Source organism: Octopus sinensis, linkage group LG1 (assembly GCF_006345805.1).
Source record: "Octopus sinensis linkage group LG1, ASM634580v1, whole genome shotgun sequence".
NCBI classification, from domain to species: Eukaryota; Metazoa; Mollusca; class Cephalopoda; order Octopoda; family Octopodidae; genus Octopus; species Octopus sinensis.
This window is the reverse complement of record NC_042997.1, coordinates 112,684,285-112,700,658: the sequence shown is the minus strand read 5'-3', so window position 1 is coordinate 112,700,658 and position 16,374 is coordinate 112,684,285. Positions and strand designations below refer to the sequence as shown.

Here is a 16,374-nt window from a genome sequence, read left to right as displayed (position 1 = left end):
TAAATACAGACAATACAATAAAGTGAGCTGAATTAAAACCATCTTGCCTCTTTCTAACCTCCAGTTTCCAATATAGCACTTTCACTACTTGATCGCTAATTGAATGCTGTAGACTTTTGGGCTAGTCTAGGGCATTCATTCGTGATATGGGCTATGGTTTCAGCCACTCTATTGCAGATGCAGCACAGCAGAGACACTTGCTCATTCTTAAGGTTGACCTCCGGTTCGAGGCCAAAGCTTGGTCTTGCAATGCCAGTATAGTGACCTCGACCCCTTTTTTTTTTATTGTTCCTTTCATCAGCCAATCCCACCTACTTTTTCCAGCAACTTCTGTTGTGGTTGCATGGAATTGATTGTGTAGTCCCTTCTTGCGTAATTCTGCTTCATGTCTTTTTTGCACTTCTTCCTTTTGTTTTCTCTTTCTTCTCTGCTTATTATTATTATTATTGTTGTCATCATCATCATCATCATCATTATTAATATCATGTTGAATGTGTGGTGTGGAATCATGTGCAATCGAATAATTGGTCCGTTTTTCTTTAACGAGGCAACAATTACTGCAGATGTTTACCTCAACCTTCTGATCGAATATGTGGCACCACAACTGATTGATTTTCCAGCAAGATGGTGCACCACCACATTGGGGATGGCATGTTCGTCAGTTCCTCAATCAAACATTTCCAGACCAATGGATTGGAAGGGATGGGCCAATTCCATGGCCACAGCGTTCACCAGATATCACTCCCTTGGACTTCTTTTTATGGGGTTATGTAAAAGATATTGTGTATCAAACAAAGATAGTGGACATTGCTGGCTTGAAGCAAAGGATTCGTAATGCCATTGCCACCGTTGATGAGGCTGTCCTACAGCGAACATGGCAAGAAATCGAGTACCATCTTGATGTGCTTCACACAACTAATGGTGCCCATATTGAGGTCTATTAAATAACAGTTAAAAACTCTTTAATAAACAATTATTACAATAAAACAAATCTGGTTAAGATATCGTGTCAACTACCTTTGTAATAAAATTTTAAAATTGTAAAGAGACTTTATGGACACCCTGTATTTTTGTTCTTTTTATTATTAATTTTGAATTTCTATATTGTGTGATTAAAATATTTTAAATGAAGTACAATTATACCATTTATTATTTTTTTGATCAGATCCCACGTACTGTAAAAGTGAATCAAGAAGCCTCTCCTTACTTCAAATTGATCCCTCCTCCTGATGCACACCACAAAGTGGCCCCAGGGCTGGCACTTGTATTCAAGGTTCAGTTCACCCCAGAAGAAAATAAGGTAGTATTTCTTTTACATTCATATATGTTGTTGACATCATAAGAATTTAATAACTTTCAAAAGTGAGTGTGTGTGTGTTTGCATATGTGTGTGTGTGCGTGCGTGTGTGCATGTGCATTATATATATTCTTTTATTTGCTTCAGTCATTTGACGGTGGCTTTGCTGGAGCACCGCCTTTAGTTGAGCAAATCGACCCCAGGACTTATTCTTTGTAATTCTAGTACTTATTCTATCAGTTTCTTTTGCTGATCTGCTAAGTTACGGATACGTAAAACACACCAGCATCAGTTGTCAAGCGATGTTGGGGAGACAAACACACACACACACACAAACATATATATATACAACGGTCTTCTTTCAGTTTCTGTCTATCATATCCACTCACAAAGCTTTTGTTGGCCTGAGGCTATAGTAGAAAGCACTTGCCCAAGGTGCCACGCTGTGGTACCGTACCCAGAACCATGTGTTTGGTAAGCAAGCTACTTACCACACAGCCAGTCCTGTGCCTTTGGCGATTTTCTTTCTCCGTCTTCCCTTCTTTGGACTTTTTCTATATTTCTGATGAAGAGCTACACTTGAAACATGAAATCGTCTTTCTTTTCTTTCTTTTCCTGAGCGTCCAATAACACTGTACTTATTCCATGTCCTCGCGTTGTTGTTTTTTCTTGCTTGTTCATGTTTGGATTACATATATATATATATATGTATATATATATATATATATATATATATATATATATATAATTAGGGTTAAGTAACAAGTTGCTTAACCACATACTGAAAATTTAGAAATAGCAGGCAAAGACCGCTTATTCCTATTTACTACAGATATAGCTCCACATATAACATTACTTGTTGTTTGACCTTATATATATATATATATATATATATATATATATATATATATTTATATATATATATATAAAACTTTTTGTTAAAGTTCCTACCGATAATGGTTCTCTTTCTATACAGAAAATACTTAGTAATAATTATCAATTTTAAAATTAATAATTATTTACCCTTATATTAGTAAATATATATATATATATATATATATATATAGGCCTGCCTTTGAGAAACAGACATGACAACTCTGGTTACTCAGAAGAGACTCTTTTGTGACCTTTTCAGGGAGTGGGTTCACATCATTCACATATTTAACAACTCACACCAGCTTGGCGTTTGCAACCGTGTTCTCGAGTTCTTTAACACCAATTGAAACCAAATCCCTCCTGTTAGTATCAGTTTAGATCTTTCTCGGTGTTTCTTTAAGATCGTCTTTGAAATGCTTGCATTGCTTGCACTGAGGATGTTTTCCTTGCTCCAGCTCACCATGCAGCACCTGCTTTGGCCTACAGGTTTCCTTTAAATGGACAAGATGACCAGACCCTCTAAACTAGTGTTTCATAATCATGGATCTCATAGTGGTCATTTTTGCCATCTGCAATACTACTCTCTTATCAACCTGTGGTAGATTGTCCAGGTCTCTTTTGGGAGAGAGGGAGAGAGAGAGTGCGTGTGTATACATGGCACATAAAAAGCACCATTCGAGCGTGGTCAATGCCAATGCTGCTTGACTGGCCTCTGCCAGTGACACGTACGTAAAAATCACCCACTACAGTCTTGGAGTAGTTGACATTAAGAAGGGCATCCAGCCGTTAGAAATCTTGCCAGATCAGATTGGAGCCTGGTGCAGCCTCCCAGCTTGCCAGTTCTCAGTCAAATCATCCAACCCATGTCAGCATGGAAAGCGGACATTAAACGATGATGATACATACTTAAATACATCATCGTCATCATTTAATACAGTGTGTACTGAGTGCTCTTTGTGTGGCACTAGGATGGGTACTTTTTATGTGGCCCCAGTACATACATATATTTAATGGTTTGTGATGATTAAATGAGTGTGTGATGAACCTAGAGCTTCATCTTGTAAACGAGCAAGGCTTTTGCAGTTAAGGAAATTATTTTAACGTCCGTTGTCCATGCTGGTTTGACTAGGACTGGCAAGCTGGAAGGCTCTGCCAGGCTCCAGTCTGGTTTGGTATGGTTTCTACGGCTGTATGCCCTTCCTAATGCCAACCACTGCAACAGTGTAACAGGTGCTTTTATGTTCCACTGGCACAGGTGCCATTTGCATGACACTGGTATCTGCCACAACTGCGATTTTGCTCGGCTTGATGGGTCTTCTTCTCAAGCATGACATAATGACAAAGGCCTTGGTCATTGCCTCCGTGTGACCCAACACACGAAAGGAACTCAGTCTGGTGATATTTATTCTGTGGACGAAGAGTTTACTCTTACACAGGTAGTGATAATGATTCAGACAATGAAACTGGTGAAAATGATGAGGAAAATAGTGATTCAGGTGAACAAGATCTATTTTTGTTATTCTTCTGATTTTTTTTGTTTTAGTGATTCTGTCCATTAGTTTGCCTGCAATTGTTACTCTTGAGCTGTATATGCAAATATTTATTTTTTTACTCAGGAGCCCAGATAAAGATAGACACAGAGGCCCAAGTCTGAAAATGTAAATTCCTTACATGCTTAGGGGGCTGAGTTTCATCTGGCTACCCCTCTGCTGCCATATCTTATATCTTTATTGCCCACAAGGGGCTAAACATAGAGGGGACAAACAAGGACAGACAAAGGCGTTAAGCCGATTACATCCACCCCAGTGCGTAACTAGTACTTAATTTATCGACCCCGAAAGGATGAAAGGCAAAGTCGACCTTGGCGGAATTTGAACTCAACACGTAACAGCAGACGAAATACTGCTAAGCATTTCGCCCAGCATACTAATGTTTCTGCCAGCTTACCGCCTTCAATATCTGCTGCCATATCTTGTGCTGTTGTTTGCATTACAACCTGCACCCTCCTAGGTAGTCAAGGTGCCCCAGCACCAAGGTGTCTTGGATGTCAGAACCATGTCAGTCTAAGATGCCAGTTGCATGGAGTGTAATTTGTACTTCTGAGACTCACTTGTATTCCTCTGATCAGATCTAGTTAGAACTTTTTTCAGATCCTTCTGCCATTGCATTCAGAGCCCTGGTTCTTTTTTTCCTCAGAAATTGAGAGCCATTTCATTTGATCATCAGCAGATTTTCCCACCACACTCTTTGCTTCCATCTCTATGGTGAGGACTTTTGATTCCTGATTTTCCTAGTTTGATGGCTCAACTGTCAGGTTTCTCAGAGCTTGTTACCCATAAGCACAGGTATAGCGGTGTGGTAAGAAGTTTGCTTCCCAATCACATCGTTCTGGGTTCACTCCCACTGCTTGTCACCTTGGGAAAGTGTCTTCTGCTATAGCCCCAGGTCAACCAAAGCCTTGTGAGTGGATTTGGCAGACAGAAACTGAAAGAAGCTTGTGTGTGTGTGTGTGTGGGAGCATGTGTGTGTCTTTGTGCCTGTGTTTGTCCTCCATCACTGCTTGACAACTGTTGGTGTGTTTATGTCCCTGTAACTTGGCAGTTTGGCAAAAGAGTTCAATAGAATAAGTACCGGGCTTAAAAGTACTGGGATCGATTCATTTGACAAAAAATTCTTCAAGATGATGCTCCAGCATGGCTGCTATGTAATGACTGAATTATGTATTGGACGTTAAACGATGCCGCCGCTGCCGGCGTAAGAGGTGAAAGAAAAGCGATAGTCTTATAAGATATTCCCTTATTTCAAGAGAAATTCCTGTTTTTGTTATATAATTGCAGGATTATGAACATGAGATTGTATGTACAACAGAAAGAGAGAGATACGTTGTACCAATAAAAGCCATTGGAGCCCGTGCCATTGTGGACATCCCAGATGAGATCCACTTTCCAACCTGTCCAGTATTAATGGCATCGACCAAAACTATTCTTCTTAGAAATATTGGTAACAGAGATGCCAAGTTTTCTTTCTTTACACTTCTGTAAGTTTCACCTAAAATGAGATTGACTAGAAATAAGGGGAGAGAGAGAGTAATGGGAAATAGACAGTAACGGTAGGGGGTAATGGGAGAAAGACAATAATGACTATGGATAGTCATTGGTAAAGGAGAGAGAGGGAGTGGTGGATAGTTGTGATGTAAAAGGCACCATTCGAGTGTGATTGTTACCAGCGTCGCCTTACTGGCACTTGTGCCCCATGCTAGTAGGGTGCCAAGAGCACCATCTGAGCATGATTGTTGCCAGAGTGGCTAACTGGCTTCCGTGTCAGTGGCACGTAAAAGGCATTTGAGTGTGATCGTTACCAGTGTCGCCTGACTGGCCCCGTGCCGGTGGTATGTAAAAAGCACCCTCTACACTCTCGGAGTGGTTGGTGATGATAGTGATGGTGATGATGGTAGTGGTGGTGATGGTGGTAGTGGTGATGATGGTGATGGTTGTGGTGGTGGTGAATGTAGCAAAAGATATATTTGAATTGTTATTCTTTATTGTTGATGAGAGGATTGATTTAATTGACTTTTTTTATCTTCCCTGTTATACAGACCTTTCAGTGTTTCACCTGTTCATGGAACTGTTGCTGTAAATGCCAATAGCCAGGTAGATATAGAGTTTTACCCGACAGAAGTGGGCAACCATCACGGCCAACTCTACCTGAGATATGACACAGGTGAGTGAACTTCATTAATGTTACATGTGTGGCTCTTTCCCCTCATTCCTCTCCCCCCTTTCCTATCTTCTCTGCCCATTCTCTCCTCTTCCCCCTGTACCTGGTGAATAAGAGAGACAGTGATGATCTTGTAATCCCAATGTGCAACTGCATGTGTAGGCTGTGTCATGTTTCTGTGGAAGACATTACGCATATGATTAGCAGCTGTCTTAAAATGACATCATGGTACTACCTCCCTATGTGACATGATGTTGTTGCTAAAACAATCTACAATGCCACCTGCAAAAAAGACTGTCCTGAAATAAACTTAGAAAATCCCTCTGTTATGGAATCCATTTATAAACACCAACTCAAGGAATATTGGTGGAATATTCCCATCAAAACTTGTGTCAAATGTAAACATAACAGGCTGGATATTGTTGTTTGGGACAGAGAGGCAAAGGTATATACCATCATAGAGGTCAGCTGCCCTGAAGATATAAATATCTCTTTGAAAATCAGAGAAAAAGAGGATATCTATGGACAACTGCTTCGAAACCTCCAGCTTCTCTATCCAGACTATGGATTCATATTCATACAAATAATAATTGGAGCACTAGGTTTTGTTAGTAAATGCTTAAAGGAGGATCTGGACAAACTGGGATTTTCAGAAAGAGAAATTAATCGGCTCATTCATACATTACAAGTGCAATCTGTGAGTGGAACAGTAAAAATATGCTAGACTTTTCTCAAGTTCCAAATGTGAATGTGTCTTTGTTGAAAACCGACTCCCTCCTCAGTGGAAGATTTATAATAATTAAAAGACAGACATACATACATACAGACAGACATATACATACATACTTACATGCATACATACATATATATGTCATCATGGTATTATCTACCGATGAGTAATGATGTAGCTAGGACACTCTAAATGAAATTCATCAGAAGGATAATCCTGAGGTCAAAGAAATAAGGACCCATGATATGGTAGAAGCCAAAGCCACTGATAATAAAAATGAGTACTGGTGTTATGTCCTAGTGAAGACCTCAATAAAATGTAAGCACAACAGACTTGATATAATGATTTGGGATCGAGAAGAGAAACTGTGGACAGTTGTGGAAATCAGCTGCCCAGCAAATGTTAACATAAAGCTGAAGATCAGTGAAAAAGAGAATACCTATACTGAACTATTGAGAAATCTGCAGTTACTCTATCCAAACTACAAGTGCAGGTATATACCTGTAATTATTGGAGCCCTGGGATATGTAACACACTGCCTAAGTACCAATCTTGAGAAATTAGGCTTCTCAAAACCAGAAAGGAGAAAACTAATTCGAAGACTAAAGATCCAATGCATCAGTGGAACTGAAAAAATCTGTAAAAGTTTCCAGAAGTTTTTCATTTAAATATATATGAGTATGTCTAGATATGTAATAATATGTATGAGAATACATACATAGAGCAAAACATACAAATCTGCATGCATGCACATACATACATACTCTGTTGTTGTTGAAATTCCAATAAAGGAGCCTTGGATCTAGGTTAGAAACCAGTTCTTTATTGGCAACTAATCTTGAAATAAAGTGAATAATGACACACACACACACACACATCTAGGCTGCTCACCCAGTTTCCTCCTCAAGCCTTCACCACCACCCACTACTTCTCCACACTGACTCCTCCATCACCTACCTAACTGTAATATTCTGCTGCTGTAATTAAATTAGATGAGAACTGCTAATTTCATCATTTTTTTTCTCTGATACCAGTTATCTTTCTCACTACCTTGAACCACATCACTTGACATCCAGTCTTCATTCTTGATATTGTCCCTCTCCTCTGACATTTTACATTGATCACACTACTGTGCTCCCAAGTTGTCTTTCCTACACCACCATACATTTCTCACTTCCCCATACACTGTTTGCCTCTCCCCTCACACTCTTTCAACCCATATGTCATCTCCCTTGTCCACAGTATAATTATTACTATTCTACTGCTTTTCATCCCCTTCTGTGCTGTCAGTCATCACTTACTCTCCCCCATCTTCCCTTCATCTCATATGTATCATTGCTCACTCCCTCCATCCTTGTCACCATTCACTACATCCACTCTACTACTCTAATCTCTACAGACACCACCTGCCCTTCTCTACCTTTCCCTTCAGCTTATATTCATTGACCCCACCACCTCCCTCAGCTTGTGGTGGTGGAGATGATTTTCTTTTCCTAAAAAGGATGTTTCTCTGTTTATAGGTGAAGTTTTGTTCATAGAACTGCATGCTGTTGCCCAAGACATAAACATACGCTTGGACAGAAACTCGGTTCGTATTGAAAATACTTTTATCTCTCTGACCAATCAGAGAAGTGTATTTATTCACAATCGGACAAATGTTGTTGCCAAATACAAATGGACTAATTTTCCTACGTGGATTGATGAGATAGAGCAAAAAGAAAGGTATGGTCTTTTTTATTTACCCTTTTCATACCAACTACCCTGAGACTGCCCCTAGTTCCATGATAGAATCATCTCATTTTAAAATGATCTATATTCATACCTGTAGTGTGATTGTTACCAGCGTCGCCTTACTGGCACTTGTGCCCCGTGCTAGTAGGGTGCCAAGAGCACCATCCGGGCGTGATCGTTGCCAGAGCAGCCAACTGGCTTCTGTGCCGGTGGCATGTAAAAGGGCACCATTTGAGCGTGATCATTACCAACGTTGCCTTACTGGCACTTGTGCCGGTGGCATGCGTAAAACGATTCGAGTGAGGTCATTGCCAGTACCACCTAACTGGCTCCCATGCTGGTGGCACATAAAAAGCACCTACTACACTCTCAGAGTGGTTGGCGTTAGGAAGGGCATCCAGCTGTAGAAACTCTGCCAGATCAAGATTGGAGCCTGGTGCAGCCATCTGGTTCACAAATCCTCAAGTCAAAATCGTCCAACCCATGATAGCATGGAAAGCGGACGTTAAACGATGATGATGATGCTGTTGTGAGTAAAGGAATCCCTATTTTGTTTTTGCGGATTAGCAGGGTTGTGCTTTGGCAACTGCAGCCAATTGGAGATGATCACACAGCTATAAAAAAAGGAATTCTGCTCCAGTCAGCCATTAGTTACCAGGAAGGCGCTAGGCCTTCAACACCACTTTTCCATAACATACACCTTCAGATATCTTTACCAACTGTGGGATTACTTTAAGTTCACTATGCCATCCATCCATCACCCACTTCATGCTACTTACTCACTGTGGAATTATGATATCTTGACTTATCAACTCCTGAACAGTCAGTGTCATGCAGTGTTCATTCTAGAACATGTTAACTCCTCAGGTTCTTCCAACAGCTAGTGGAAGATTTCAGGATTAGAAATTGGAGAAGGTATAGAACTGCTGTGGAGGTGCAATGGTCCAGTGGTTAGGGCAGTGGACTCGCAGTCGGAGGATCACGGTTTTGATTCCCAGACCGGACGTTGTGTGTTTATTGAGCGAAAACGCCTAAAGCTCCACGAGGCTCCGGCAGGGGGTGGTGGTGACCCCTGTTGTACTCTTTCGCTCCAACTTTCTCTTACTCTTTCTTCCTGTTTCTTGTCCCTGACTTCCTACGCAACCGCTGAGCCTGGATGTGCATTCATCCATCCGTCGATGCCCTCGGTGTCGGGGGTTGACCTGCTTTCTCTTCTGCAGGTCTTACGAATAGCAAAGGACCACATTTTGGACTTCTCCCACCACAGACAATCCTGAGGTGCGATCTTGCGAGGCCTGGGATGAAGACCGCTTCGCTCAACAAGAAAACAAACAGCTAGTGCAGTACCACCGCCTGCCGTTATATATCGGTTTAAAAACGTAAATTATGGCTTCCCTGAGTAACTGCATGCATATTCTGGCCACATATGATGATTCTTATCCGCACATGTGTGCATATAATAAATAACAATGTTTTGCCTTCTGATATTACTTTCTACAAACGAACATGTTATTTTACTAAAATACTTTACTTTACTATACTTTTACTTTTTTCAGTCATTTGACTGCGGCCATGCTGGAGCACTGCCTTTAGTCGAGCAAATCGACCCCGGGACTTATTCTTTGTAAGCCCAGTACTTATTCTATCGGTCTCTTTTGCCGAAACGCTAAGTGACGGGGACATAAATACACCAGCATCGGTTGTCAAGCAATGCTAGGGGGACAAACACAGGCACACAAACATATACACACACATACATACATATATATATATACATACTAGCAGTATCGCCAGGCGTTTCTCGGGTTTGTAAAGGAAATAACTATATAAGCATTTTTAGAGATGTAAAGTATAATAGCCATCTCATTATGGCTAACCACAAAGGGGGGGGTGTTACTGTAGCTTTTTACGTTCTGAGATTTAATAATAAATTTTTAGAGAGTTACTTCCCTTATATATGCCAAAACTGCATTAAAAATGGGAAAAATTGATGGTAAATTTTTTTTTAAATCGTAGACTCATCGTAGACGCGCGCTAATACCCAGAAGGGCTTGATATGAATCACGACTATAAGATACCCGGTTTTGGTTAAACTGCACCGCAAAATGTGGTAGTAGTTAGGAATCTAAATCGTAAGAGACAGACAGCACACAATCTCACTTTTATATATAAAGATATATACGACAGGCTTCTTTCAGTTACCGTCTACCAAATCCACTCACAAGGCATTGGTCGACTCGAGGCTATAGCAGAAGACACTTGCCCAAGATGCCATGTAGTGGGACTGAACCCGGAACCATGTGGTTGGTAAGCAAGCTACTTACCACACAGCCACTCCTGCGCCTAAATCTTCATTATTTTAAAAATTAATTAAAAAAATTTTGTCTTTCAACAGAAACATGGTAACTGAGGGATTATTAATCAAGTTAAAATCTTACAACCCTCCCTCTCCCAGCTGAGAGGTCTTTGTCTTGCAGGTCACTTGGCAACCCCCTGGTGCTGGTGCCACATAAAAATCACCAGTGCTGGTGCCACATAGAAAGCCCCCCCCCCATACACTCTGTAAAATGCAAAGCACTGGTGCTAGTGCCATGTAAAAAGTATTGGTGCTGGGTGCCACATTAAAGGCATCCTGTACCCTCTGTAAAGTGGTTGATGTTAGGAAGAGCATCAAACTATAGATTTTCTCATTAGTAAAATTAAGATTAAATCATTTAGTTTGAGGGAAGAAAGACAGAAGGTTGCTTTAGTATAACTTGCAGCACATCTCATTTACACAAGGTATGTGGTTCCGATCCTACTGGCAGGCCTTCTTGCCATCCAAGGGCATTTAATAATCCTTTAGCATTCAGATTTCTCTGTTATTTGGAATTAATCCTGCATTGTCTTGTAGCTTTGAAATTTCAATGATGTGATTGCACATTATTTATCTTATTTACATTTGACGGATATTTGTCCTCATCTTGTTTGTTGCTAACATGTTTTAGCTGATATACCCTCCAGCCTTCATCAGGTGACTTGGTATAATTTCGAACCTAGGTTCTCATTCCTAAAGTATTTTCTGATATTGTTGTTGTTGTTGCTGTTGCTGTTGTTGTTGTTGTTGTTGCTGCTGCTGCTGCTATTTTTATTCAGGTCACTGCCTGGAATTGAACTCGCAATCTTGGTGTTAGTAGCCCGTGTTCTTAACCACTATACTATATGTCCGTGGGTGTAGTGGTTAAGAGCGCGGGCTTCTAACCCCAAGATCCCGAGTTCAATTCCAGGCAGTGACCTGAATAATAATAATATAATAATAATAATATCGAAAAATACCTTGGGAATGAGAATCCAGGTTTGAAATTTCCCCAGGACATCTGATGAAGGCTGGAGGGTATATCAGCCGAAATGTTAACAACAAGCAAGATGAGGACAAATAGCCGTCAAATGTAAATAATGTACATAATTCCTTATCTCTTAAATATAGAACTGCGATGTCATTGTATATGTTTCGAATGATACTGTAGGGTAGGTGCGAGAGGCCATGTTTGGCCAGTCTGAACATAAAGTAGAATATTTTGACCAGATATGACCAGTTTAATTGCTAAAAGGTTAAACCCATGTAATATAAATTATTATATGAGGGCATTCCTAAAAGAAACCAGAATTTTGCAATAATCTTTTATTCACTTAGTTTTACATGTTTACACTTTTACTGCCTTCAAAGTCTTCTCAATTTGAAGCAATGCATCGGTTCAGACTTGTTTTCCATTGTTTGAAGGAATCCTGAAACTCTTGCAATGTGATGTCTTTTAATACCTAGCCTGGTGCAGCCTCCTGGCTTTCCAGGCCTCAGTCAAACCGTCCAACCCATGCCAGCTTGTAAAACGGATGTTAAACAATGATGATGATGGTGATGATGATGTTCTCTTTTTCTTCACCTCTTCCACATCTGCAAAACTTTTTCTTTTAAGGACATTTTTCAATGGGGGGAACAAAAAAAGTTGCAAGATCAGGTGAATAGGGAGGATGGGTAAATGGGGGTCATGCCATTTTTGATCAAAAATTGTCTCACATTCAAGGCAGTGTGCAAAGGTGCATTGTCCTGATGAAACCACCACTCTCCACTTTGCCATTGGTTGGGGCATCTTCATCTCACCACATCTCACAAATGCTTCAGAACTGCCAAGTAAAATGTCTGGTTAACAGTTTGACCAGGAGGAACAAATTCTGAATGAACAATTCCTTTCACATCAATGAAACAAATTAGGATCATCTTGACATTGGACTTCACTTGACATGCTTTTTTGGGAATGTGGTGACATTGAATGCTTCTGTTGAGTTGATTGCTGCTTTGTTTCCAGGTCCTAGCTGTAACACCTGGTTTCATCACCTCTGATGACCTTTGTAAAAAGGTTCAGATCAACTTCCAAAAGTTCTTTCAGTTCTCAACACATTCAGTCTTGACTGCTGTTGATCTTCCGTGAGTAAGTGAGGCACTAAATTTTGCTGCAACTCTTTTCATTCACAATTCCTCACTCAAAATTCGTTGGGACCATCCGCAGGGCACACCAGACATATCAACAAGTTCATCAACCGTTTGGTGATGGTCCTCCAAGATCAGTTCATGAATTTCCATGATGTTTTCATTTGTTTGGGAGGTCGACAGTCACCCTGTATGAGGTTGGTCTTGAAGCAACAAGTCACCATTCCTAAAGTGTGAAAATCACTCGTAAACTTGTTTTGATCATGGCGTCATCCTTATAGGTTGTTTGAAGCATGACAACTGTTTCAGCTGCTGTTTTTCCCAGCCGAAAACAGTATTTCACGGAAGCATGCTGTTCCTTCATTTCAGTCATAGCAAAAATCAGGAGAGAAGCACTGTAAAACAAAGATGCACCACATGGCAGAACGATTCCACTTGGCACCACTGGTTGGCAGACTGATGCCTGAGGGCTGCATCAAGTGGCTTCTAGGGGCAGAAGCCTGAACCACAATGGGCTTGCCCTACAGAGAATGTTTCCACTTATATTTGGGTACCCCCTCGTATGTAACTAAATTCACTTCAAGATACATCATCAATAAACACTTAATAATTTCTCAGTGCTTCTGTTTTTGCAATCTGGATGAATGTAGACTCATTATGTTTCTATTTTGTTTTTGAATATATATATATATCAGTTTTTCCTTTTTCCTTTCTTTTGTATATTTCAAGATTTGTCTCTGATATTGAAGAAACAAGGCAAACTGAGATAGAAAACTTTATACAAGATTATACTGGAGATCCTTCATTAAATGACAAGATCTCTGTAATGAACCGTTCCTATCTGAACAGGAGAAAGGTAAGTCTCTTCAATATAATGAAAAACCGTATTGTAACCATTTCCGTCTACTAATTAGAAAATAAAATCAAAGTGAAATTCAGTGACGGGCACGAGCACCATTCGAGTGTGATCGTTGACAGAGCGGCTAACCGGCTTCCATGCCAGTGGCACATAAAAGGCACCATTTGAGTGTGATCATTACCAGCTTTGCCTTACTGGCACTTGTGTCCTGTGCTAGTAGGGTGCTAAGAGCACCATCCAAGCGTGATCGTTGCCAGAGTGACTAACTGGCTTCCGTGCCAGTGGCATGTAAGAGGCACCATTCGAGCGTGATTGTTACCAGCGTTGCCTGACTGGCACCTGTACTGTTGGCATGTGTAAAAAGATTCGAGCAAGGTCATTGCCAGTACCGCCTGACTGGCCCTCATGCCGGTGGCACATATAAAGTACCTACTACACTCTTGGAGTGGTTGGCATTAGGAAGGGCATCCAGCTGTAGAAACTTTGCCAGATCAAGACTGGAGCCTGGTGCAGCCATCTGGTTCACCAGTCCTCAGTCAAACCGTCCAACCCATGCTAGCATGGAAAGTGTATGTTAAACAATGATGATGATGATATATCTATTGTATATTCTGTACGCTCTGTAAAGTGATTGGTGTTAGGAAGGGCATCCAGCTGTAAAAACCTGTAAAAACAGACAATTGAAGCCTGGTGCAGCTCTCCAGCTTGTCAGCTCCTGTCAATCCGTCCAATCCATGATTGTATTAGAAATGAAGTGTTTTTTTTTTCAATTTTCTAGCAAGTTACTCATTGATGTTACGGAGATGTACTTGCATAACGAGTGACTTGATCTGAGATCGTGTGCTGGAACGAAAACAATTGCTGCGTGGAAGGTGTTTATAAGCCATTTAAGAAGTACACAAAAACCGTTAGATTCATTTCAACATTTAAATTTAATTTGTCAAAATATTTTCGGCAATTTGAGACTGCGACCTGTTCACTGACAAAACTTCATGCTGCATCTCATTGATGGTTTTACTGGAAATAATTGTTATCTTGAAATTGTTTGTATCACAAATATGACTCTTGTTATTACTTTACAGTTGATTGAAGATGGCAGTGGTCTGTTTTACGATGAAGTCTTCAAGATTGAACCAATTGAAGGAGAGATTTGGCCTAACCAAACGATGCAAATAAATATCATGTTCAAACCATTGGAAGCAAAGTCTTATATTAAAACTGCATATTGTGAAATCACTGGTCGGGAGAACCGTCTTCCATTGCAGTTGCGTGGTGAAGGGAAAGGACCCAAAGTTCAGCTGTCTGTGAATATCATGAATGTTGGACCGATTTTCATTGGTTCCTGTCATTACTATGAAGTGATTTTAGCCAATCACGGACAGATTCTTGCCAGTTATGTTATCCAAAAGAGTTTCTCTGCCTTTGCTTCCTATTTCACTTTCAACCCGAATAATGGCGTAGTACAACCGGGAGGTCACCAAGCAATACGAGTGAAGTTTCAAGGAAGTAGTTTAGGAGATTTTGACGAAGTCTTCAAATTTCAGGTGGAGGGTCTACCTCAACCTGTGGAACTCAAATTCAGGTGAGTTTGAAAATAAAAAAAAGTAGAAATGGGTTTTTGATTTTCATCATCTTCATTGTTTTAAAATTTATTTTTTCATGCTTGTATGGGTTAGATGGAGTTTGTTGAGGCAGACTTTTTTTGAAGCTGTGTTGTGTGTGTGTGTGTGTGTGTTAAATGTAGGCTTGGAGAACTGAAAATTCCCAAATGTGGAAGAACATTTGACTAGAAATTTCACCATTCTCTATTTTGTCTAAGAACTACATATTGCAATATTTTTGTGTTGAAGGAATCACTGCTCTTCAGAAATCACATCATTAAAAGCACATCATCATCATCATCATCATCGTTTAACGTCCGTTTTCCGCGCTAGCACGGGTTGGACGGTTTCGACCGGGGTCTGGGGAGCCAGTGGCTGCCCCAGGCTCCAGTCTGGTCTGGCAGTGTTTCTACAGCTGGATGCCCTTCCTAACGCCAACCACTCCGCGAGTGTAGTGGGTGCTTTTTACGTGCCACCTGCACAGGTGCCAGAGGGGTCTGGCATCAGCCACGGTCAGTTGGTGCTTTTTATGTGCCACCTGCACAGAAGCCAGTCGGGGCGGTGCTGGCATCGGCCACGTTCGGATGGTGCTTTTTGTGGGGGGGGGGTGCAGAAATATAGGGGAGCACCAGTGGGGAGGGGTGTTCGGAGAAACGATGACAGGTTCTAGACAAGTAGAACGTAGGATATCACGAGAGGGGTAATGCATGGTGAAATAGCATATTGAAGAGGGGGGTTCGAAGAGTAGACACCTATAATGGTGGTATGAGAAGCGACATCCGGTATATATATATATATATATATATATATAATTTTTTTTTTGAGAATGAGATAAAAAATCAAGTGTGTGAAGATTTTAGAACATTTATAAATAGGTCTTACAGCTGTTTCCAGGATATTTATTATATCATGGAAACAACTGTAAGACCTATTTATAAATGTTCTATATTCTTCACACCCTTGATTTTTTATCTCATTCTGAAAAAAATAATTTTTATATAAAAAAGCTGATATATGACCTACGTTGGACTCACCGAACCTGGAGCTTAACTATGGTCTATCCATAGCACTTACTCAGCATTACCTGACACATTTGGG

At 40.5% G+C, this 16,374-nt stretch overlaps 1 protein-coding gene across 1 annotated transcript in view; it reads left to right on the top strand.

The window, feature by feature from the left end:
* LOC115220578 (hydrocephalus-inducing protein-like) overlaps nucleotides 1-16,374 on the top strand; it is a 175,731-nt gene that overhangs the window by 10,509 nt on the left and 148,848 nt on the right. Inside the window, exons 5-10 of the mRNA XM_029790763.2 lie at nucleotides 1,166-1,300; nucleotides 5,011-5,210; nucleotides 5,769-5,893; nucleotides 8,141-8,342; nucleotides 13,546-13,672; nucleotides 14,758-15,257. Coding sequence (XP_029646623.2) covers nucleotides 1,166-1,300; nucleotides 5,011-5,210; nucleotides 5,769-5,893; nucleotides 8,141-8,342; nucleotides 13,546-13,672; nucleotides 14,758-15,257 — 1,289 coding nt within the window. The remainder of the gene's footprint in view (nucleotides 1-1,165; nucleotides 1,301-5,010; nucleotides 5,211-5,768; nucleotides 5,894-8,140; nucleotides 8,343-13,545; nucleotides 13,673-14,757; nucleotides 15,258-16,374) is intronic.